Source organism: Centroberyx affinis, unplaced genomic scaffold (genome assembly GCF_046629955.1).
Source record: "Centroberyx affinis isolate AG114_WGS23_722 - 3 ecotype Tasmania unplaced genomic scaffold, CSIRO-AGI_Caff_v1 ptg001735l_1, whole genome shotgun sequence".
Classification (NCBI taxonomy): Eukaryota; Metazoa; Chordata; class Actinopteri; order Beryciformes; family Berycidae; genus Centroberyx; species Centroberyx affinis.
In genome coordinates, this window is record NW_027280140.1 from 60,294 (window position 1) to 86,656 (window position 26,363).

General features: G+C 39.9%; 2 protein-coding genes across 2 annotated transcripts; both read right to left on the reverse strand.

The window, feature by feature from the left end:
- Positions 1–7,716: 7,716 nt before the first annotated feature.
- Positions 7,717–17,344, reverse strand: LOC139651951 (palmitoyltransferase ZDHHC20-A-like). Its single transcript, XM_071528853.1, has 13 exons — positions 17,221–17,344; positions 15,192–15,218; positions 14,917–15,011; positions 13,983–14,103; positions 12,981–13,050; positions 12,780–12,812; positions 12,317–12,437; positions 10,869–11,001; positions 10,587–10,713; positions 10,234–10,320; positions 10,035–10,114; positions 9,636–9,683; positions 7,717–9,546 (listed from the first exon to the last, which is right to left on the reverse strand). The coding sequence occupies exons 1-12, from the start codon at positions 17,336–17,338 to the stop codon at positions 9,640–9,642; spliced, it is 1,056 nt and encodes a 351-aa protein (XP_071384954.1). The 5' UTR covers positions 17,339–17,344; the 3' UTR covers positions 7,717–9,546; positions 9,636–9,639.
- A 443-nt stretch (positions 17,345–17,787) lies between these two features.
- Positions 17,788–26,288, reverse strand: LOC139651949 (choline-phosphate cytidylyltransferase B-like). The gene is made up of 9 exons (XM_071528851.1): positions 25,964–26,288; positions 24,310–24,517; positions 22,648–22,747; positions 22,194–22,310; positions 20,881–21,032; positions 20,432–20,510; positions 20,208–20,350; positions 19,906–20,094; positions 17,788–18,949 (listed from the first exon to the last, which is right to left on the reverse strand). The coding sequence occupies exons 2-9, from the start codon at positions 24,385–24,387 to the stop codon at positions 18,665–18,667; spliced, it is 1,143 nt and encodes a 380-aa protein (XP_071384952.1). The 5' UTR covers positions 24,388–24,517; positions 25,964–26,288; the 3' UTR covers positions 17,788–18,664.
- Between the last annotated feature and the right edge of the window lie 75 nt (positions 26,289–26,363).

Genomic DNA, 26,363 nt, shown 5'->3' on the forward strand with positions numbered 1-26,363 from the left:
CTGGATTTTGGCAGATTCCGCTCTCCAAGGAGTCTTCTCTGCTGACCACATTCATCACTCCGTTCGGGCGGTATTGCTACAACCGTCTCTGCTTTGGCATCTCGTCAGCACCAGAACACTTTCAGAAACGCATGCAGCAGATCCTGGAGGGCTTGGAAGGAGTTCTGTGTCAGATGGACGATGTGCTCATCTGGGGAGCCACACAGATGGAGCACGACGAGAGGCTGCGGAGAGCACTGTCACGGCTGCAGGAGGCGGGAGTGATGCTCAATGACAAGTGTGAGTTCTCGAAGAGCAGGATAAAGTTCCTGGGGCAGATCATTGAGGCATCAGGAGTCAGCGCAGACCCTGACAAGGTGAGCGCTGTGAGAGCCATGACGGAGCCCAGCAACATCAGTGAGGTGAGACACTTTCTGGGGATGACAAATCACCTGGGGAAATTCCTGCCTCACCTAGCCGAAAGAACACGTCCACTCAGAGATCTACTGAGGAAGTCGAATATGTGGGCCTGGGGGTTACAACAGCAGCAAGCCTTCGACAGCATAAAGCAAGAATTGACTACTCCTCCAGGGCTAACTATACGATACAAACGCTGAAACACTAGTCTCTGCTGATTCGTCGTCGTATGGGATGGGTGCTGTTCTCCTCCAGCGGCGAGACAATGCGGAGTGGAAGCCTGTGGCGTATGCTTCGAGGGCTCTCACCAACACCAAACAGCGGTACGCCCAGATTGAGAAGGAGGCGCTGGCCTCCACATGGGCCTGTGAGAGGTTCTCAGAGTTCCTCATCGGGAAAAGTTTCTGTATCGAGACAGACCACAAACCTCTGGTTCCGCTGCTGGGCTCAAGGAGCCTTGATGAACTCCCACCGCGCATACAACGCCTACGCATGCGTCTAATGAGATTTTCCTACACCATATCTCATGTGGCCGGCAAAGAGATTGTGACTGCAGATGTGCTGTCCAGAGCGCCTGTAACCTGCACAACGGAGGGGTTGCAAGAGGAGGAGATCAACCTGTATGCCGACTCTGTCATAGCAAGCCTGCCAGTGACAGAGAAGAGGCTCAGGGAAATTCAGACACACCAGGACAATGACGACATACTACGGCAGCTGAAGCAGTACTGTGTAGGGGGATGGCCAGACAAGTTTTCAATTGGAAGAGTGTTCCAGCCCTATCTGCCATTCTCAGGTGAGCTCACAATTCAAGATGGCCTGTTACTTTTTGGCTGCAGAATTGTAATCCCGGCATCACTCCGAGCAGACATACTGGCCAAGCTGCACGAGGGTCATCTCGGCATAACCAAATGCAGGGAGAGAGCCAAACAATCGGTGTGGTGGCCAGGCTTCAGCAGAGAGCTGACAAAAATGATAGAGAACTGTGACACGTGTGCTCGCGAGAGAACAAACCCCAGAGAAACGATGCTGCCCACTGAGTTCCCGCCGAGGCCATGGTCTACTGTCGGAGCAGACCTGTTTCAGACAGAAAACAAACATTACTTAGTCATTGTGGACTATTTCTCAAGATACTTCGAAGTAGCCAAATTAACATCCACGTCATCAGAAGCCGTGATCGAGCACTTCAAGTCTATCTTTGCACGTCACGGGATACCAGAAGTAGTACACTCGGACAACGGACCACAGTTTGCGTCCGAGTCCTTCCGAAAGTTTGCACAAGATTGGAGCTTCAGCTATGTGACATCCAGTCCACACTTCCCACAGAGCAACGGGGAGGTGGAGCGGGCTGTAAGGACAATCAAAAGTCTCCTCAAGAAGGCCAGTGATCCTTATCTGGCCCTCATGGCCTACCGCGCTGCTCCTCTGGCTAATGGACACAGTCCAACTGAGCTACTCATGGGAAGGAAGATCCGAACAACCGTTCCTGTCATTCCATCCCAGCTCAACCCAGCATGTGCAGACATGGACAACCTGAAAAGGACAGAACAAAGTTACAGACAAAAGCAGCAGAGAAACTACAACCAGACACAGAGCACATGACATGCCACGCCTGCAACCAGGCGATCATGTGTGGGTCAAAGACACGCTTCAGAGAGGCACTGTGGTGTCTACAGCGGAGACACCGAGATCTTACGTCATCGAGACACCCAGAGGCACCCTGCGGAGAAACCGATTCCACCTCTCGCCGACCTCTGTGGCACCTGAGGCACCCACCAACATCCCTGAAACATCGCTGGAAAACATCGCTCCACCTGCAGTGAGTACACCTGCCACTCCTGAAGTCCAGCGTGTCTCCGCTCCACAGACTCCAGTGTGTGAGAGACGTTATCCTGCCAGAGTCAGGGGGACTCCAGGGTACCTACAGGACTATGTGAGGTGAACACTAACACTAACACTGAGTGAACTCTGGGGCAGAATACTCCCCTCACTCAGATGAAGGGTTTGGGCAGTCTACCCCATCCCTTATGCACACACACACACACACACACACAAAAAAACAAAAAAACACAAGAGATTGTTGTTGCTGTGTTATCAGAAAAGATTTTGTTGATGTTTATGATGCCGTGTTTACAGAAGCATAGGTTTGGAAAATGTTTCATGCCAGTGGTTTCATGGATAAGCTAATAGGTGAAGGGTTAAGCCATAAGTGTTCTTATCAATAGTGATATCATTTGTTTTGTTAATACTCGAATCCCCGAACTGTTAGCTGCTGTGTATGTTGGAAGAGAGTAGAGCTTCTCATTACTTTGTCAATATGGTTGTTCTTGTATATCAACAGGAAAGGACTCTTCTCTGGATAAGGGGGATGTAGTGATGGGTCCCCGTATGTCAGATAGGAACCACCGATAGGGGGCATGTTGTTGGACGGGGGAACAATAAAGTAGTTGCTTGAGGACATGAGAGTTGGTCGTGTGTGTTTGGTGTTCGTGTACCACATGAGGTTTCATTGTACCGACAAACAATAGAACAATGCCTAAGACAACTGAATAGAACAAAGAACATTTTAAAAGGAAAGATGTGCAAGCACAAAAAAAAAAAAACGGGCTTATCATGTAGCTCTCTAAAATACTCAAATTATACAAGTTCATCTTTTCATACGGTCATTTGTCCAAAAATTAGAAGCTTAAGAGGGGGTTAGTTATCACAAGCTTAGCGGTGTGAGGCGACAGCGTTACCCACAGGACTTAATCCGGCGATCTTTTGCATTGCAAACCTATGCATTAACCATTAGGCTACTGAGTCCTCTGGATGTTTACCTATGGTCAACTATGGTTACAGTACCACCAAATGTCGCATGCTACCTCAGATTTGACCTGTGCACATATGTACCAAATTTGTTTAAGGTAGGCCAACAACCTCCTGACTTATGGCAATTTTTGTATATTAGGCCTTGTCTACAAATTTTGAAAGCCAGTTGTAGCAAAACGGTATGGACTATCAAAAAACTGCTGAATAACTTTTGTGCAGGACAGTCCAGACATGCTGTGAGCGAGAATTGGTGAAGATTGGACAAAATATGTAGGAAAAGAAGCGAAAAAACTGTTTTGGACAAAATTCAAAATGGCGGAAAATCTAGTTAGGCGTGTCCTATATGGATGGATGCAGAATGAACCAAGGAATCCAGGGAAAGTAGAATTTTGATTGTGGCCCATACGGTTCAGAAGTTATAGGCCAAAACGTAAAGTTGCTTGCTATAGCGCCACCATGAGGCCAATTGACGTGGATTTCGTAACCTGAGTAGTGGCTGAGACTTTGGACCTATCTGCCAAGTTTGGTCGCTGTAGCTCTTACGGTTTCTGAGATCCAGAAGAAGAAGGAGAAGGAGAAGAAGAATCATCCTCGCACTACATGCTTGGACCCCTAAAAATGTGTGTGCATCATAACGTTACAGATATGAGATGAGCACCGATCTCATCCGGTCCGTGGCTCTCCACCACACAGCCAGTAGCTCCAGTCAGACCCGCGGAAGTAGGTTGAAAAAGAGGGGACTACTTTGTGAATCCGGTTTCAAAACAATAGCACCCGTCGTGTTCATAATGTTTTCTGCTTTTATTTTGAAAACAAACGGAGGTGTTTATTTTGTATCGTGGCTAGCTTGAGTGACAATTGTAAAGCCCTTTGGGAATCTAGGTGGTTACTTTCACACCTGGAATTTTCTTTTCAACCGCTGCTGACGCACAGGCGTTTTCTTTATTACCGTATTTCCTCTAATATTGGCCCGGGCCTTTATTTGCCTCAACTGCAGAGGGTACCAGGCCTTTATTGGAAGCAGGCTTATATTAGAGACAGGCCTTTATTTCTAATTCCCTCTATTTGATGAGTATATTTGCTCATATTTTAGTATGAAGCCTCCTTGTTTTCTGATCTGCTTCTGTTTGGGTTCGTGAGGTAGCCGTTTTTTTGTTACTGCAATGCATTACGATAATTACGGTAATCGACGAGGGCACGCTCCAGAGACTTCCGCCAGGAGTTTACCGGTGTCCACCGTTGTTTTTAGCTGTGACCAGCAGCTGTAGAGCTCGCTCTGTCAATCGGTCGGTCGATTGGTTGGTTGGTCCACAAAAAATTCCCCACCCACAGTACGTGGTCGCAGCTATGGCGAATTCACGATTGTTTCCTTTGTTTTTTTCCCCGGCCTTTATTTAGGGCTGGCCTTTATTTGTTCGTGTCGACCACGGCTCCGGCCATTATCGGAGACCCGGCTTTTAATTGACTACCGGCCACTATCAGAGGAAATACGGTATTATTTTTTTTTTAACTAGTTTTTAGTGTAGGGTGCACAACCAGACACCAGTACATTTAGCCTGCGTTACCCGTCGCCCTTGATGCTTATAAATTACTTCAGAGTACAGGGTAACTTATTGCTAATTGAGAGGGTGAGAGACTCTAACACACTTAACTTTTGACCCCATTTTACTGTTTGCCAGCGCCATTTATGAGCGCCCAGCTTCTGTGGAGACTACACACACCGTTCTGACTCTTGGGGACGTAAAACCTGTTATTGAGGTAAGCATACATGCAGATTTTTAATTCTTTTAAATTTCTTGAAAGTTCGTTTGTGTTTGTGTAACGTTGAAGAACTTTATCCAAGTTTGCTAAGTCAGGAGTACATTTGCACACAGATTTTTCGTTGTGCACGCATTAGGCAGTTCAGGCGAGGCGATTCTGAACAGCCATATTGTTCCTGTCTTTTCAACCGCTGAACTACTGACACACAGGCGTTTTCTTTATTTCAACAAGTTTGTAGTGTAGGGTGTCGTCGCTCTTGATGCTTATAAAAATACTTTAGAGTACAGGGTAACTTAATTGTTAATTTGAGAGAGTGAGAGTCTCCGACAGACGCTTAACTTTTGACTCCATTTTACAGAGTTAGCGCCATTTTCCGGCGCCCAGCCTTGAACTTCTGTGGAGACTACGCACACCGTCCTGACTCCTGGGGACATACATTTAAAATCTATTCTTGAGGTAACCATGTCTGCAGATTTTGAGTTCTTTTTCAATTTCTTGAAGGTTGGTTTTGGTTTGTGTAAAATTAAAGTTACTTAAGTTACGTTTGTTAGGTCAGGTCTTTTTGTTTTGCCTTGCAACATTCAGCATTTAACTTCTCTGTTGAACATTAGCTTCGTTAGCAAACTTTAAATAGTTGCCTAAATTGGCTAAGGAAATGTATAACTGTAATTTCTGTGGCAAGTCGGTTAATAAATCAAGGCATTTCATAATCTAGTGTGATTTCAAATTCTTGCCAGTCTCAGCCATCCAAGTCCCTTTCTTCAGTTCTTGAGGGCCTTTTCAATAATTGGTCACTGTTTAATAAATCTTTTATACTTAGTGATTTTATTAAATAGATATTTTATTCTTTATGGACAATTGGCTCAAACCAACATATTGCAGATTGCTGCCTCCTGCTGTTGCCTTTGTCCACATAGTTACAACCTTCTGAGTGCCCTGAGGAGCACAGGCTGTAATGGGGGGCCTTGCAGTTGAACCACCTCAGTTGTGTCTCTACATGACATATTCTAAGGCCTTCTATTACATATTGCTATCTAGTGATCCCCACCCTTAATAAAACTGAGGAAGCTACCCCACATTTCAGTGAATTTAGACACATTATCTTTCAGCTTGGCTAACATTCGTTAGAAGAGTATAGAGTTTACCATGGTGAGATCTTGTGGAAGGATATTCCAGTTTAGCGGAACACAGTGTTCCTGTAAAACCTTTGAAGCCTTTAATAAAAAAACAGTGGAGGACCTCTGTGTTCTGGCAAGGACATAAAATGATGAACAATCTTAAATATGTGACGGACCGCCATTTAGTTTATAGATAATTAAAAGGACTTGAAAATTGACTCTAAAACACACACGTAGCCAGTGTAGTGTTGCAGTGTTCTCTCAGCTTTTGTTAAAATTCTTGCCTCATCATTCTGAATTATTTGTAATTTATCTATGAATTTCTTTGATAGACCAGTGAAAAGAGAGTAACAGTAGTCCAGTCAGCTTGTGATAAAAGCGTGTATAAGTATTTCTGTGTCTTCGTGAATTAAAAAAGGTCTCACTTTAGCTATATTTTTGAGATTAAAAAGTCTGTCTTAGCTTTTTAGAATAAGAGTTAAAACTTTGTCTTTTTTGGTTTTGGGTCCTATGAGGAGAATCTCAGCTTTTTCTTAATGTAATTTTAAAAACTTTTTGCTCATCCAGATATTCAGGATGTCTGTCAGAAAGACAGGCAGTCAGCGCACCCAGAGCATTCAAGTCATCTTGTAAAACAGAAATATACAACTGTGTCATCTGCGTAACAGCGGTAGTTGTGATGACTTATGATGTTCCCTATGGGGAGGTTGAGTAATAATTGCAATTATTCTGTCCATCGTAGTTAAAACATCCATCTGAAATCCAGCTGTTTTCCTCTATAAATGTTATTCAATTACATCTCAATAATTTGAGCAAGACCACTCTAATTACTAGTGGTTTAGAATGAAAGAAGTTATTTTTTATTGTTTATATTTGTTTTGCAGGCACATAAAGAAAGCACACTTTATTTGTAACTTTTATAATTATTCATCACAAGTGTGCATGGGTGCTAGGGGAGGTTGGGGCAGTGTTGCCCTTTTTGTCCAGGTTGCGCAAGTTCCCCTCTTAAAATGAGCAAACATTTCCAAAGGCACATCCAATAATCCCAAACAAGGGTAAATGATAAATCAGTGGGACACTTGTATACTTCAATTTTGCCTCAAGGTCACACTTGGTCAGTCAAGTCAGTCAAGGTCACCCATTTACAGCACTGTATGCAGCTGACATGTAAATCTAGTTCTGGAGCCACATGGTGGTTATTGGTGTGTTTGCAGCAGATCTGTGTGTTCTTTGCACTGAAGAGAAGACAAGTGTTAGACAGGACCAAGAGGGATGAATACTGGAGAGTGACCTTATTGTGGTGAGTAGGTGCTCTCATACAGTTATGTAACAGACAGAGTGAGAGTGTTTCCCGGTCATTGAAGGGTCTTGAAAGCATTATTTTAGGCTTTTCTCAGTATGTTATTCCAGTAGAAATGGTTCCAATTTAACTAAACTCTTTAACTCAGCAATTATAATATAAGTCTACTGACATTATATTTTATACCTATAGTATGCTCAATATACCAAGTCATTTAAAATTTTTACAAACATTATAGTATAAAATTTAAAAAAAGCTCCAGTTCAGTTAGAAAACGGAACTGAAAACCACAGCCCAACTAGTGAGAAGAATCACACCTTATTAGTTTCTCTCATTACATTTATTGTTACAGAACAATGCAGATCACATTGCATGAATATGTTTGTGTCAGAAAAGCAGTAAATACAGACCTACACACATTTGCAGCTCAAGCTGCTTGCTGGTGCAGTAAGCCAAATTCAGTCAGATAAGTTAGATAAAAAAAGGACTTACTCTCTTATGAATTCAGTCAGTCAGTAACCATCTCAAGAGACTACACATCATCTATTGATCACTCTGGCAATCCAACACTGTACATCATTTCCAGTAAAACAACTGTATAATAATGAAACAGCTGTCATGAGTAGAAAAAACAGCATTTGTAATGAAACTATAATTTATCAATGGTACTGAAAGTCAATCCTATCTATCCAGGTTCAGGCACATGGAACACAGTAGATAATGTTCTGACCTTTCTGTTTTTATGTGTGAGGGTTTGTGCTGTGGTTTCATTCTGTGCGTCTGTTCCTCTTTGCATTTGCCTTCCAACTTTCAAATAAATCTTACCATCATCAAACTGGACAGACAAATGGAAAGAGGTGTGCCTCGGACATATTTAGTCCTTGGCAGCAACACTAAAGATTGAACCAATTTATAAAAACTACATTGCACAACGTGGAAGATTTATTAGTGTGAAAAATTTCTCTAATAAATTAAGGGGACAAACATGGCTATCTTAATATTACACCCTTTTAAAATGCAAAATAAATATCTATAAAACAAATATGGCAATGCAAACAAAATCAACAGACATAAAAAATCAATTTGCATAAACTTCTAAAAGCTTGATAACAAATAAATTAGAAAAATATGCAGTGCAATGAAAAATGGCAAACTCACTGATCATCTGTTAGTTACAGGTATTATATCATTATTTGAGACAGAGCATTTTGCCGGCAGTTTTTTAAATTCTTGCATTGGTGCCAAAGTTTGGCATGAAAAAGCATTTTATTTCATGATTGGATTTGGTCCTCAAAGTTAAAGCTTATATCATTTGTATGTTTGCTTATCACCTAAAATTTGGAATGTGAAAAATACACATTTTATTAAAATAAAGTGTAAACAGAAAGACCTTCCAATACGCTTTGTAGCACATTGTATTTGCCTTGTGTATGAAATGTGCTATATAAATAAAGTTTGCCTTGCCTTGCCTTGCTTTACTGCAAACTTGTAAACTAAATTAGACCCTGAAAATAGACTATTTGTCCTGTTACTACACTGTGCCCAGCACTCAACTGGGAGTTAAAAAACGATGGATATGTTTATTGCACTCACTGTCAACAGTGTTGAAATGTCTCGGCATTAACCAGATCATCGGTGCTAATGCATTTCTGGGTCCTGAAGACAAGTCAAGCTTTAGTGGTCACATAGCTCTAAATCAAACATACCCAATTTAGAGGCTTAATCATTAATACTAGATAAATACTGATAAAGAATGATTCTCTTCTGATGTGAATAATCCGTACTGATGATTAAAAAAAAAATGTATTGGCTTGAGGAAAAAAAAAAAGGTGTTCCAGAGTTATTCAGCTGCAATAATGAAAAAAAGTTCTTTGAATGTTTTTGGATAGCAACAAAGACAAAGTCTGTGAGACCGCACTAGAGTCTGGTGCAGTCTGTGAGGTCCATGTACAGTCTCTGTTGACCGTGAAAACAATGGTACTAGTTTAGGGAGGATGGTCCATTTAATGTACATACAAGAGTTGTGGCTTGAGACTGCACCGTCAAAAGCAAAAGGATGATGGAGGATGGTTCCTGTAGAGGTGCTGATGCTCCTGGTTTTAAGGCATCACAGTTGATGGCTTCGATTCTCTTTGATGAGGACTTTACCGATGTCCCACTGAGCTGGAGCGACGGGCAGGAAAGTAAAAGTCAATACAGAGAAGTGAGACAAACCAGCAAATGATGACAGTATTGATTTCCTTTCTACATACCTGCTTACGACTCACTCTCCATTGTGACAGAGACTATCTGGCCTCCATCTGAAAGGCAAAAATTAAAACACAACATCCTTCAGGAAATGGAATTATGCAGTGACCAAAAAAGTGTTAAACAAATCAAAATCGTATATTTTATATTCTTTAAAGCCGCCCTTTGCCTAGATGGAAAGGTAAAGGCTTTGGGAGGAAATTCACACATAGGCATCAACTTCACTATTTATTTCTAAGAAACAAATTTCAAGTATTTAAGCATAAGCCTTTAGATTATGACTTTTGACAGGCAGTGTATATACAGTATATACTGTACTATGGTATGGAGATTATTTAATACATACTACAAAATATAAAGCAAAATTACGAAATGAATATGTGGTAAAAGGATCGACAACACACCAGTTTTCTCTTTGCTGGCATCCGCTGTGTGTTGTATATTGTTACCAAGAACTGAAGGGTTGGGTTCACCATCAACAGGGCTGCAATTAGGTAAATCAGAGATTAATACCCAATAAAAGAAACTGAAAGTAAACTGGTGACAAATTATTTTCGAGAAATATTTCAGCAAAAACTCTGGTGTAACATGATCAATACTAGCCTTTTGCCATTTTGCTGGAGGACAGCATTAGCCTGCTCAGGATCTATGTGAACCAATCTGGTAACAAAGGAATGTCCATCACCCAGACTGACAAAACAGAGACAGAGAGAGCATTAGTCACCATGTCAGAGCTGGAGGGATGCAGGGTTATTATTATAGTTTTGTGTCTACTTCATTAGTCTTTATTTTCATCTCATTTTCCTCCACTCCATTAAAAGGGCTTTTACATTCACAATAGATATGACGTTAACAAGTTTTATGATACAAACATTACGCTAGTATACAGCTAATTAGCCTTGAGCAGCATAGACACAGTCCCACTCATTTATTCATATTGTGTGGAGTCGATTCACCTTGAGAAAACGGGAAAGATCCAGTACGTCTTCTGGTCTCCAAACACCTCAGCCACATTTCGGCTACAACCCAGAGAAAATCCATTTTTGTCTGGACCATTTGGGAAGATGGGGGCCCTAAAAGCCTCTGAAAGGTGGATAACATGCCGAATTTATTATTTTTTATTTTGACAGTGATGATCTTAGCATACTAGCAGACACAGCAGTAAGTGGTGAGTGGTTTTAAAGGATCAGTCAAATTATATGTGAATATTTGTTTGGAAATGCATGATTGACAGCTACCTATCGTGGTCCTGTTCTTTCCCACAAGCCATAGATGGTAGCTGAAAAGTGACAGGATGCTGATAAAGAACATGGCCGCCACGAAAAACAGAAACAAGATGTGGAATTTGGCGTGAGTGTCAGGCAGCTGTTTCTTCAGAGGGAAAAAGAGAGAACAGAAGTGTTAATATTGTCACTCTTCATCTCTGCAACACCATTTCTCTAATAGACTTTGAATGTTTCATTTTTCATCTCAAGCCGTCTTCACACAGCTGGCTGTGCTAAAACCGCCTACATTGCACCATTTTCCAAAATTGTATTTTATTGCTTTTGATGCAACATTTCATCTTTACACTGGACAGGTGAGTCATGGGAAACACTATCTTACGTTGATAAACATTCAGAGCACATGATATTATTATATACTATTATAGTAAGGGCAGACAGAGCGATTTCAGTGACAATCGTACTGGACTCAAATCATAAATATTAATATCTATACAAACATTAAACAGAATTAAAGTAAATTATGAATTTACGATGAACCTAACCATTTGGGCATGCCATGGTAGATACCATACAACACTAATCACCAATACTGATTATATAACCACTTTGCCTAAAGTTGATGGAACATTTACTTGGCACATAATGGTTAGAGGAGTTCAGTCAGTCATTGATGACAGAGTTGACCTACTTCCACACTAAAAACAAGACTAGGCTGCTTAAATGACATCAGGATTGCCCGACGTGAAACCTTTAAAAATATATAGTATTGGGCCGTCTAAACAGCCAATCTAGTAATACAACATATTCCTTCACTGGACTGGATGACAGGAGCCTTTGTCTCCAACAAAGCAGTATGGTGGCACATGGAGAGAGACCTCGTCTTAACCAGGGAGCATGAACAAATAATAAGCTCAGACACTGTAGAGGATCCTCCAATCACATGACACACACAGTTGTGCATCATAGTGACACATTTGTAAACCACTTGGTTAATGATATCTCACTTTGCAATCAGTCACTTTAGTCACTACACAACAACCAGATGATGACGACACCAGTTTTTGCAAAGTTTATTCAGATGTGCTCAAATTTAATTAAAAGTTTTAAATCAAATTTGAATTAAATATGTATCTGCTTATCGTTGGGAATACCTAAGCTTTATGGAAGCCTATTGCAATTTTGTTTCTGGTTAAAATGGTAATATTATTCAGTAACAGATGACGTGGTATTGTTTTGGCTCTACCATCCTCCTGTGGGACTTGTGCCCCTACATCACCTGCCATTCACAGTTTTCCTGTACCGCTTTCCTGGTTTTTAATCCCCTGCTGCTCCTGTTTCTACTGATGAATAAAATGGGCTTCAAAAGATGCTACACCTCCTATGACAACCTGCCATCACAACCACAGTGACAAGTAAGAACATGCCCATTTTTAGCAAAAAGAGGATGTTTGTGTACTTACGGTCCAGAATTTGATGAAATACTGGATGACTGTGGCAGAAATGACTACACAATACAGTGTTGCGTAGGCCAGGAACAAGACAAAGTACTTGTAGTTTGAGAATCCAACACAGTTATTCACCCTGAAAGAAAAGAAGCCAGGGACAGGAGCAAGAAGAGAACGCAGAGGAGAAACAGAGAGAGGAATCAATCACATGCATAATGATAACCCATCCACTGGCTGCCTGTAGAGAATAAAACACTGACAATTTTACAGTAAAAAATGGTCAAACATGATTAATACTGTGGGTAAATAAAGCTGAAGGAGGAAACAGGAAGATGAAAACAGCCTCTTAATCAATATACTACAGCCTCCTATGAATAACACTTCTGAAAGGCAAGTGAACTCAGACCATGATGGGATAAAAACAGGATAAATACAGGACTGTGTAGATACTATAACAGTGATAGGAGAAATAGCGTACCAGGGGCAGTGATGGTCCATCTTCAGCACACACCTTCAGGAAAGGGGGAGGTGATAAGAAAAAGATACAGCCTACTATTACAATCTAATAGACATTTAGCTGATGCTCTTATCCAAAGCGAATTACGAGTTCATCAGTAGAATAAAACATCAATAAAATAGATGACAATAGAATGTGTAGATAGAGGCAGAAACCACTCACATCTCACAGGTTGAGCAGTGATGGCAGCGGTCGGGTTTGACTACCTGGCAGTGGTCACAATATCGGACGGCTGTTGGAAGAAAATCCAAGTGTCATTATTGCAGTGTTAAAGTAATATTCATGTCATTCATTCATTCACACACAAACAATGCAAACATATGAATGACCAGAACCATCATGCTACGCTACTAGCGACAGGTGTTGAGGTGTATTCCCATTCTGTAACAAAACTGACTTCTAGGTGTATATCCTGCAATTTTAAACACTTTACTAAAATTTTTCAATCTTTTTTCCGGTTTCCTGCTATTAGTTTTAAGCAGGAGTTCTCACTGACTGGGTTAGTTGGAAAAAAAATTTTAGAGGACCATTTTCCCTTCCCAATGTTAAACATCTATAACTCTTCTTTGAATAATTCTAGATGTTTAATAAAGGTTGAATTAATAAATATGAGGGAAATGACTGTATATATACGATTTCCTTTCAAATGTCCCAGGCAAGGCATTTTGATATTTGTGTTAAGTAGGGAAGGGATTGGCTGTTGATGGAGAGGTGGAAAGAGCCAGGTGCGACCCATCGGGACAACGAGGTGCACCTGCGCCCAATTAACCATCCTGCTGCACGTCAGTGTGTTTCAGTAAACACAGGAGAGCTGAGTGTCAGCTGGAGCTGCTGCTCTGAGCAGACTCATACATTCTGTTCTTCCTCTTCTGTTCTACAGACTGATGGGACTTATCCCTAAAAGGTGAAGACTCATTATGGCAATAATCTTATGTAATTTTAGTTTCATTGGGTTTGTTTTCTGGCTTTTTTTTGTGTGTGACAAACAAACCCGACTGAACGATTAGGAAATCATCTCAGTGTTCCTCTTTCCATTAAGTGAAGGATCAGGGGAGACAATACTACTGCAGAACAATCGCCTAAACTTCATTTTCTCTGGAAGTCCACTTTCAAGTACCTAGGCCTAACAGTGAGCATAACTTGCTGCTGCAGTGTCAGCCTCACCTCCTCCTGTGGTGCGTGTGTACACCGGTAAATTCCTGGCCACTTTCTTAAGGATCTCCTGCTGCGTCTCGGCTCTCTCCTCTTTCTCGTACAGTTCCTTCTCTGCTTTGGGCAGACAGAACTGACAGGAGGAGAAAAGACTGTCATAGACAGTGGTGGAAAACGTTCTCAAATCCTTTACTTCAGTAACAGTAACAATACCACAATGGAAAAATACTTAATTAAAAGTAAAAGTCCTGCATTCAAAAGTTTACGTAAAAAGTAAAAGCATAGAAGTATTAGCAGTAAAATGTACTTAAGTATCAAAAGTAAAATTAGTAAAAAAAATACTCATTCTTTCAAAGTGTTAAATTATTGATGCATTAACCTGTAAGAAATATTTTAATGTTGTAGGTCTAACTGCTCCATATACTGACAACTAACAATGCAACATATTTTATGAGCTTATTGTATGTTTTGTATGTAAAACCTTATTCTGCAAAGTAACTAGTAACTACAGCTATCAGATAAATGTAGTGGAGTAAAAGTATAAAGTCTCACAAAATGGAAATACTCAAGTAAAGTGCCAGTACCTCAGAATTGTATTTTAGTAAATGTACTTAGTTACTTTCCACCTCTGGTCATAGATGCATTTGTAAATTTGTAGATTTTTCTTTTTTTTTTTTGTGAAATATGTTTTGCGAAAAATATCAGTTCTATATACATAAGTTTGATCAATTCCTGTACTTTTGCCACAGAAATATGATGGTATTCATGGGAGAACAAAAAGACAAGGATCCATTTTTGTCAAGCTTTTTCAAGGAACATTTTTGTGTGTACTTGAGGAAGGGCCATCAAAATGTTTTGAGAGGTCCAAATTCCTAGATGTACCTATTTAAATAAGTAGTCCCTGATTGATTGGCAGGAGCATAGTCCACACACACAGTTGGCCTACCGCTTTGGAGGGGCTGGCTGGCCTGGAGCAGATCGTCTTCCAGTAGGACCACATGAACATAATGAAGAATATGTGGAAGATGACCAAGTAGCTGACTTTTGAAAGATGGACAAAGACAGACAATTTTTAATGCAATTACATTTGTATCTATGACAGGATCTTCACTACTATTAATCAGAAAACATCAGTCACTAGAAGAATGACAGCATCAAGTATGTGAAATAGCAAGTATTATGAATGGAAAAAAATGAAGGTGGTGTGTGGATGTAACTTACTTCGTTCTGCATTATTGGGGATTGTAACTATATGAGACACACAAAAGAGAGCAGAAAGAAATAGGTGTTAGTGAGCGCTAATGAATGTGCCAGGAACGCATTACAACACATCTCTCTTTACCCCCAACCCCACCTCACCCCAGCCCCCATCCTCACGCCATGCGGCAGCAGCCTGGCACGGCCAGCAGTGACCCACCCATAAGAGAGAGCTTTGTTTCGCCAGCAGGGATGTCCCTGTCCCGACCACGGCCACTGAGTGATAACTACAGTAGCTCTATATGCTGTTAGTGGTATCATCAGTTCCAGGCTGAGAGGAACCATAAAAAAAAACTACTGTGTGTACAGGCCTGAGCAGGTCTCAGTTAAGATCTGAATTAAATCCACAAGTAAAATCATTTAAATCACCAAAGATGAACTAGAACTAGATTACCCAAGTGTGCCAAACCACAACTGGAAATCAATTATATACATATCTGCTGCTTTGCCATCTGTGTTTTTGTATGAAATTGAGTCCATTTGCTGTAATTGTTTTATACTGAAATGTTTTGAATTCATACTTATGTTGCTTACTTATGTTTTAAGAACCCATCAGACAAAGTAGGAGGCAAAAACTAGTGCAAGGCCCCTCTGCTGACGGACTTCTTTGTTTTGTTTTATACAAAGGAAAGGTCTACTTCTTAATGAATTTGACTTACTTTTCCTTTTGTAATGCAGCATGTTGCATTCAAAACACTGTATTTTATTTTATTTTTTTAAATATAGAATAATATCTTATGTCAATACATGCCACACTACTTTAAGACCTGTTCCTGCCAGTTGGTAATATTGAGGAAAATATGCTATTTATAAATGTAAATAAGTTAATAAAGTCTCTACTGTGGGCTGAATATATTTACAGTTTTAAAATAAATGATGTGAGTACAAAATAAAACACAATAACCGCTCATTTGTCTTCATGTTTTAGAATTTTATGTAGTTATATATAATTTCAAGATGCTGCTGTCCACACATTAATGGATTTTACATTCTGTAACTATCTGATCCTAATCACATTATTACACCTTTTTGGTCTTGTGATTGGTCATTCACCCATCCATTCATTCATACATTTATTCAATCTGGCAGTAACACATTTTTGCTATTGTATTCTTTTGCAGCCTGATAAAAATGTTTTATAAATAATAATAATAATGCTAATACATTAATCTGGAAATTAATGTATTTATTTTCTGATGTTAAGTATTTTATTGGTTAGAAAAACCATCATCTTAGAGAGACTTTCTATTTGACCATGACTAAAACATTTTACAATCTCTACATTGATAATGAATGCATGTTATGGTCTTGTCTAGAGGCTCAATGAAATCATATCAGCTCACTGAAGATATACTGTACAACAGAGAAATAACATGGAGAGTTGTAAGGAAAACATCTCTGATAAAAAAAAAAAAAAAGTTTTTTAAAATCACGTCTCCATGTCCAATGAGCAATTCCCTCTACATCTAATTAAGCTAAATGGTAAGTTTAAGTTAAAAAGTTAACTCAATATCGCTTCCTCAAAAACGCACTGAGAACATTGGCATTTAAAAAGCTTTTGCAAAATTTTACCATTATCCTGGACTTTATGTAGTTATTAATCTGTCCTATCATCTGGCTGTGTAAAACGGACAAACGAGTATGTTTGCCAAAAACTAATTTCTTCAATTGATGACCAAAAGCTACTCCTGGACTGTCTCTCGTCTATTCACTCTCCCCTGTCACTCTAGCCCAATACGTCCACTTTTTATATGTAGCCTACTGCCATGAACGAATGTGTTTGTGAATAGTTGATTACTATAACTATTAAGAAAGAAAAATCTATTTGTGTTTGCGTCCTTACCTTAGGTACAAACGCGTGCACAATAGGCTATGTATTGATGATAAACACAAATCTCACTCCAACCAGCTGACAAAAGTTGGAAACCCTGAATATTTGTTTCAGTATATGAAAATATCAATAAACACTTAAACAAAAAAAAAGTGTACTTACAGACACAGAGCTCCACGACATACGCATAATAAGACCAGCCGACAACAAGGTTTATAAACAGGACAGGTATCCAATTGACAGCTCGTTTACAGCACCTCAGTGCATGAGAGGGCGCCATCTTTAATCCGTGTGTGCAGGACATTAGTTGTGACGTCAAATTCCGGGTTTTAAAGGGTCGGGTCAAAGATACAGTGTAGCAAGACATGTAACAGGAACAGCGACGCTTGCTGACATTTGCAGATCTGTTTGTAGTTCTTAAGCATTCGACGTCACATTTTCAAGCGTCAGTGGGTTGTTGCTTGATGTATTTTTATCTTCACCACGATGATAATGGCCCATGATGACTTTATCGTACAAGTCGGAAATCTTGAACCTCACCATCTTGGGTTTGGGTGAATAAAAGATACCTCACTGTAGACTACTATCATATTCAGTATAGAAAACCTTTTCTGTTTCTGGTTGCAATGTTGCTTTGTTTTCTATTTTGGAAATATCACATGCTTGCTACTGGACTACACATTTCATTCATCGGCTATATTTGAAAGTAGATCAGAAACATTTGCATACTTTATTTGCCCCATAAACATTTAACATTTTAAAATATAATAATAATACATATATTAATGTATAATAATAACAACCAGTTTAAACAGGTTATGATTTCTTAGGCCTTCTAAAAGACAAAATTTCAGTGCAACATTCCTTGGAGATAATTATGACAATGCCATCCAGGGGAAACATGGAAAACTTAATAACAACAAATGTAGGCCTAATTGCAATTGTAACCTGTATTCACACCAGATCTTGTTAGTGTGAATTTTACACATTTTATGCAATTACCTCTTTAAGTAATGACAACATACTGGACATACTTAAATCAACACCCTACTTCATTAAAGTAGGCTATGATAGTATACATTATAGGCATTTCAAGCATGGGTGTAGGAAGTATCTTTTGGTTTGAGGCAGCTTGTTACCTCTTCCCAAAGAAGAATGAAACTACAGGGGCATATACAGGAGAACACTTATAATGTATAATTAAATAAAGTGTAAAATGGACCACTATTTTTATCCTGTCAAGGCACTTTGTGGTTCATTATTTATCATTTTGGCAAAACAAATTACTGAGCTACTGAAGACTAGTAGACAGAGGAGAAATCACACCCAAAGTGGATTTTAATGACTTTTTGAAAAAACCAATAAACCTTTCCATTAATTTCTTAACAGGAAACATTAAGTGGAAGGAATAAAGATGAAGAAGAATGATCCATTGCAACACTACAATGGTATGATAAGTTACACTTGGATACACCAATAGTAAATTAAGGTGCCTCATTTTCCTTATTCACTATTTTAAATGAATACCTTGCTGGAACATGTTAAGCACCAGGGCAATGAGCAACATATGAAGACATATAATAATGCTCAAAACATGTTGAAATATTTATGGAGCCTCCTGTATGTGTCTGTATGTGGAGGCAGCTTTGAGAGGGGAGGGTGTCTCCTGTCGAGGTGAGGTAGGAGAGGAGGGCGAGTCAGGTGAGAGGGAGCGTCTTCTGGTGGGACTGCTGCTGGGTGAGCCACGGGGTGAGCCACGGGGTGAACCACAGGGTGAGCCACGGGGTGAGCCACGGGGTGAGCCACGGGGTGAGCCATGGGGTGAGCCACGGGGTGACGAGTAGGGTGACAAGGCCTGGAGCATGCGCCCGCTCCGCTCCTGAATCGCATGCTAAACAAGGAGATTGAGAGATAGTTAACACTGTGTTTTGTCATGATTAGTTAGGAAAAAGTCATTTGTTAAGATGTATTTCTTATTTAGCTTAATAGACAGACTAAATTAAAGGAAAATTCCACCCTTGGATACTCTTACACTATTATATCAATCAATCTTTATCGCAATCAATCAATCTTTATTATAGCACTTTTGTAAAACAAGGTTAAGTGCTTTACAAGAGATAACATATCATCATTCTGGGTTGTTCAATGCATCCCAGGAGGTATTTTGTGATGCAAATGTTGCAACTGACCTTTCTGGTGTACCCATTTTCCCTCAACCTGCCTCATATGCTTCTACTCTAGTCAGTGATTTCCTACATTTCCCAGAATGCCTTTTGACAACCCCCAGAGAACGGGCCTGAACTTGTTGCATTCAGCTGCGAGTTACAGGCTATGTGTAGGTGGAGAGAGCAATCGCAATGGTGATAGCAGTGCAAGAGTTTTTCAAGTAGAATCGCTCCCCATACTCGAAACACAACATCTCATGTAGCTGCATTGCATTCTGGTCTATTGAGGCTACTGTCAGTAGAGATATTGGTGTCTCTTTCTCTTCTACGATGGATTTTTCCCTGTATGATTGTTGAATGTTGGTGCAAAATGGTCTAGAAAGAAACCCTTGCTCTTTGATTCTGAGGGACTGACACCAAAACCTGACATTTACTGTTGATGTTTAGGTAGCTGAAACATTTTCAATGATTAAACTGCATAGTTGCACCAGAAATATATAAATAAATATTGTGTGGCCAGTTATCCAAGGGAAAAAAAACATATGGACCCAGAAATGCAAGGTACATCGCCAATGGCTTTTTTTTAAAACAGTGTTAGCTTTTTTGGTGTGGATTTTTCTTCTAAATTAGAGTTAGATATTGATATGATATCCACTGTGGGGTAATGTAAAGGTAAACATGCCCATGCTCCATCGGGACCAAAAAGCTCCAGGAAGTTGCCAATGAATTCTCTCGACTTCTCTTCCCACTTGTGGATGAGGTCCTGACTCTTCTCCTCCACCCTGTAGACAAAGTGCTTGGACTTTTCCTCCACCGTCCGGACCGTCTCTTTCATCTTATCCACCTGGTTCTGGAGCCGGTATTTGTTCTCCTGTCAAAACAGACAAAGCAGGACCAAATAACCATCAGTACATATGCTTTCACGTTCTACATGGTTACAGTTATGGGTTTAATTGAGTATGAATTCAGTAAGGCCTGTCTTACGTTAATGAATCCAACATTTAGCTCTCGGGCTGTGTAGCCTCTTTGCAGGTTGCGTCGGACATAGACGTCGTAGTCCCGGACGATACGAGTGATCAGATCAGATGTGGAGATGCCTTCTGTCCTCTGAGTAGCCACAAACATTCCTGACACAAACACACATCATTCATTCAAGTGATATGACACAGGGCACAAATAATGGATTATATAATTACACATGTCTTCACCTGCTTCCTTGATGTGTTTATAGACATCCTCTGATCCGGCAGACGTGTAAGGGATGTCATCATGGGCCACAAAGTCGATCTGTGAGTGTAACATGACAGCATTCATAACTGATTTAACACCAGACACCTTTGTTAATCTGTATGACATTTGAAGGATAACACCAGTGTAATTTTACTTTTTTCCTATCGCCATTAATGCCCATGAAAAGTCTAAACCTACCTTTGTAATTGCTACAGTCAGAAGCTACTACTGTCTGTTCTGTACTGCAGGTTGGCCCTACATCCTGGAAATCATAGCCTCCCATTGTTTTCAAAAAATACATTAAAAACAGCTCAGATACATACATTGGTGGAGTTAGACTTTTCTTGGGCATTAATAGCAAAAGGAAAAAAATTAAATTACATTGATGTTGTACTTTAAGAGGGTGTGTGTGCAGTGACCGAAGGACCTTGTGTTTCTTGAGGAATTCTGGGGAAAGGGTCCAGGGAGCGTCCCGCACCACCTCATCGACGTAGCGGCAGTGCCTCAGGGCTTCATAGCGTTCGTCCTCTGTCATCACCGTATAGCCTTTATACTTGTGAGTGAGTTCATCACTGCAGACTGGAGGCACAGACACAGAGGAGACATTGCATGGACACGTCTTATTAAACCAGGAATAGGCCTTAATTTGGAATTGTTAAACTAGAAGATTTGGCATTCATGAACATGTTTTAAATTAGGCTTAGTTGCTTCTTGTCTGGGGAGTCTTTGAGGAAAGTCAAAGCCTAATCAGACCCAGTTTAAGAGTTTCCTTAACCCTTGTGTGATGTTCAGGTCTGTGGGACCCGATTTCAATGTTCACTAAAAGAAAAATGATAAAAATAATTATTTTTTCAACCTGAGACTCATTGGGCTTGGCTCATTTTCTGTGAAGAACATGTAAAAGAGCACATTTTCATTGAGTGCCCAGTGGACCACTGGACCCAAGGGTAATAAAAGTGTGTGTGTAGGTGAAAGCAAGTAAAAATGAAACAAAAAGTTTTGCTGTGTGTCTGTGAACCTGTCTGCTCCCGCTTTTGGCTTTCCCCACACTCTTAACCCTCTGTAGTGTGTGAAACTACAAAAAATCTTGCGGGAACCTGCACAATGTTATTTCGAAACATTGTTAACATTCAGTATTTTCCCACACTCTACCCCAGCCAGGTGCAAATTGGAGAAGACACACAACACATAAATCGCTTTACGTGTGTGGCTTTTTATAAATTGTTATGGCTGTATTGTTTTAAAAACCCAATAATGTTGTGGGTCCTCCAGACCCGCGAACATTGAATAACAAAAACATGAAGGGTTAAAAGAGTGAAATGGGTTGAACACATTTTAAAATAATGGATTAATCTGCAATTGCACTTTTTGTGTTTATGCTTAGTGTTATGACTGCCATAGTCCTTTCTCCTAAAGTGCAAGAGCCTAACAATGACATTGAGGGTACACCTGCCTCCTTGGAGGTTTAATGTAAATATTGATTTTGTCTTTGAAAGCTAACTGAATTAAATATACCCCCCACCCCCACCTTAGCCTGTGCAGCTCTTGGTGCAGCTGGCCCATACACTCTTACAAATTCCATACTGTACACAGAGGCTTAAACTGTCAGTGGGATACTACTATCTGAATACACAATATGTTGCCTCTAAAGTTGTAGATTGTTGAATTGTCTGATGTGGAGAGAGAGCAAGCGAGAGAGAGAGAGAGAGAGAGAGAGAGAGAGAGAGATTCGTACTTTACCTCCAACTATCAGGTGTGTGTTGGGGAACAGATTTTTGGCCTGCATCAGAGCTCGAGCATGCCCCGAATGGAAGAGATCAAAGATCCCATCAGCATAGACTCGCACTGGACGGTAAGCTACAAGAAAAGAAATTAACAGGGAAGTCTTCAAATACCAATATGACATTACATCCTCCCTCTCTTTCCATTTGTTTCCTCTCAAACTAGCTTTTCGTTGTTCCTCGCAGCTGAGATTCACCTGATCTGAAGACACATGCTTCTGTCTACACTACAGTGGAGGGGGCAGCTGAAAAGACTATTTATCTACAGGGATCAAGTGTCACATTTATTTATCTGTGATGTACCCAAAAGGATGTACATTGGAATTATATAAAATTGCCCAGGAGGAGACCCATTTATCCAAGTTATAATTGACATGCTGGCAATGGAAATAGAAACTAATTAGATGTGTAACCTGGTGTGCCCCTCCGTGCCTGGGCAACAGTCAGCTTCTCATGGGGAACCTCCGATTCGCAACCTGTAGCTTTGGCAAAAATGGCCGGCTCCCTCAGAGTCTGATTACAGAGACAGGACAAAAACAAGAGAGGAAATAGAACGTGTCGTCAAGTCTGAACCAGTTCTGTATTTTTCAATTCAATTCACTTCCATTCACTTCCATTCAAGTCAAGTCAAGTCAACTTCATTGTCTTTCCACCTTACACAAGTGCACAGTGAAATGAAAAAACGGTTTTATCGGGCTCGTATTACAATCTAAACAAGCATAAACAAAGAGAGCAGCCCAGACTGTGTATAACAAAACAGTGCAGTAAGACAACATAGCACAACAGTGCAATGGTAGGTCAAGTGTCACAAATCAGTAATCAATAATTGGGAATTGGAGAATCAGAACTGTGAATTCAAGGTTTGCAATATTAATGTGAGTGATGCAAAGTAATTCAACTATTTGAAGAGACATAAGCAGAGAAATAACTCAATTTAATAAAGGTAAGGAGTTGTAAATTTAAAGGTAGGGAAAGGCATTTGAACCTTGGCATGATGCCTATCAGTAAATGTGGATGACGTGAACCCACTACATTAAGTATCGTCACACCCATTTACCAACCTCTTTAAACCTCTATTCATTATGTGGCAAGAAAGATATTATCAATGCAAGATAAAATCATAACAACTTTGAATAATCTTAAGACTCTGAGGTAATGAGAGTCTGGATATGTTATGGACTTTGTGTTGTGTGTAGATAAATATACATGGCTTTATCTGCTGTGCTGGAAAGTATACTTTGAACTCTTGAACTGCTTGAAATCCACCCATGATTAACTATGAGATTATTGAGTTTGTAACTTAATCTCATTAAATTCCGTTTTGAAATGTGCAGTAGCCAACTTGTGAATGTATTTGTGAATGCTAATAGTTTTCAGCATACTACCACATTTGCATTGCAGACATGTTCTCTTACAATATGGTGAAACATTCATCTTAGTCGGAACTCAACACACACACTGGCTATGCTTACGTAATGCAACTCTACAGCCGTGAAACACAGTTTTATCATGTGAGTCTGCAAACACTTTATGTAATGAATCTCACTATTCTCTGTCTGACAAATTTCTCACACAAATTTTTTGTCCAGCTGAAATAACTTGTGAGGTTATCAAACATACATTGAATGAATGAATGATATATATAGAGAGATATTTTTGTGTGTGTGTCATGCCACATAATGGAACATTGTATTGCCGACATAAAAATGAGTCACGGCCATATCTTCCCACCTAGCTAACCGGTTAAAATTTAACTTCTGTAATAGTCATTTAAGTTAGTCACACATATTCAGAGAAAAAGCCAATACAAATCAAAGATATTAATTTGGCTTATATCATAGACATTTTCTCATTTCCCATGTCTTCTAATTATTTTATTAAAAATTACAAAAAAATACAAATGTTTCACATTATTTAAAAAATTATCCTTGTTTAAAGCTTTCGTTTTCTGACTTTAAGTTCCCAGATGATTTTTCTTGAAGTGTAGCTACATTAAATAACTTTAAATGAATTAAATGAACAGGACTTTAAATGAATGGAGAAAAAATACAGAATGTAGTTATGACAGGACTTACCCTGCGAGGGCCTCCTCTCTGGCTCTGCGGGGCCTGCTGCGGGACACCGCTGCCTCGGCCTCGTCTCCTTCCAACCATGTTGCTTCCTTATTTACGTACAATGCCACAGTGTCCACCTGCAGTTCCTGTGCTCTGCTGACTGTTGCGCAGGGCCGATTTCTAAGTGTGTGTGTGTTATTAAGTGTGCATCCCATCGGCCAGCCTGACCCTGATGACAGGAAAACGTAGTGAGCAAAGTTCAAGCCACTCTGGTAAAGGTATTCAGAAATTTAGTTTGCACTTGTCATCAATACTGAGCAAGGGGGACTTTCCCTTTCCTCACGTAAAGTAACACTGAAGCTTGTACCAAAAACGTAGGCCTGAATACCTTTGTATGATATTAGTAGACTGTATTTATGTCACAGTCTGTATTTATGCCTTGAATGTCGGCCAATTGGGAAATGTTCATGTTGATGTTGCAACCTTGTAATTCGTTGCTGCAGCTTACAGTATGTTGGGAAAGGCTAAATACGTTCAACTGTATTTAAACTGCACTCCAGCTCTGTCTTTTACACTGACAGCCTTTGGAACCAAACACAGTGGGACAAACCTGTGTACCGAGTGTTACATTGCTACATCTCTTATGCAATTTCAGTTGTGACAATAGTTGAGGCAATACATCTCAGACATTAAATGGCCGACTGCCTACTGTACTGTACTGCACTGCTTGTAAATCAACCATGTCATACGTCTGGTTGTTGTCACCACCTACTGGTAATCCATTACCGTATTGGTTGTTTACATAGGGACAGTTTGTCCCAGATGTGAGAGGCCATGTACAGTAAGACATAATTCAAACTTTGCTGTTCACACACACACACACACACACACACACACACACACACACACACACACACACACAAACACTCACACACACACATGAAACACTCACACATACTATACTCATGCATAAATAGCCTACATGAAACATATATGTAAAATACAAGTATGTGTATACATAGATATATATGAAGCATTCTATTCTATTGCATTGTCATCAAGATATGTTTATAATGCTTATTTTAATGCAGGATCATGTTTTCGCAAATACCATCATTATATACTGTAGGAATTTTCATTTTCAAAATGGGCTACTTTCTGATTTCTTTAAAGTTTGAAGTCAACAAGACTATGCCAATATTAATAATACAAATATTATTAAATGTCCCAAAATATGTATGAATAATGTTATTAAATGTTTATTTGAGTACCTTGTAATGTCTAGTTCTCGGCTTCTATCATGAGTATTGGCCCAAAATCTGACTGACTATGTTATCCGTCACCTTCTTGACAAACATTTACTTTTTTACTCACTTACAAATGCACAAGTGTCTTACATATGTACATGTGAGCAAGACCGTGCACAGACATTTACAGAGGCAGGGCCTCATAACCCAAAAAGTTTCCCTCCTCCTTTTCAGTTTCACAAATACTTCTTTTTTCTTTTTCAAGACCTGTCTTGTCATCTGCCCATTAGACTGAGAGGGGAGATGAAACTTCACCCAACAAACACCCATCCTCCAAGTCCCTTCCTGATAGGAGACTGCTGGCAGTAAGGGCAGAAATTAAAGGAATACTTCACCCCAAAATGAAAAGTCAGTCATTTTCTACTCACCCCCATGTCAGTAGAAACTCCATTGAAGTTAGCCCCCATATCTCATCCTTCTCTCAAACTACTGAAGTTTACGGGGCCATCTCTTTACAGCTCCAACAAAAGCCGAAAATATCATCCATCAAATTTCTCCAAACAGCTTGTGCAGCATAATTGTAGTGTGGGTCCAAAAGTCCAATATTTACCTCATTATCTCCTATATTTTCCACACTGATGATGCTTTGTTCCAGATTGTGCCATGCAATACAGTAGCAATCAACTTGTATGAAACAGAATGGGCTCAATAAACGGAGAAGTGTGTGATCAGGTCATCCTTATATGCACATGTCAAGTTCGCCAGCTACATGAAAAGTTGGCATAACTGGTTTGGCTGCACGAGTATCAGGAAACACTTAACACAACA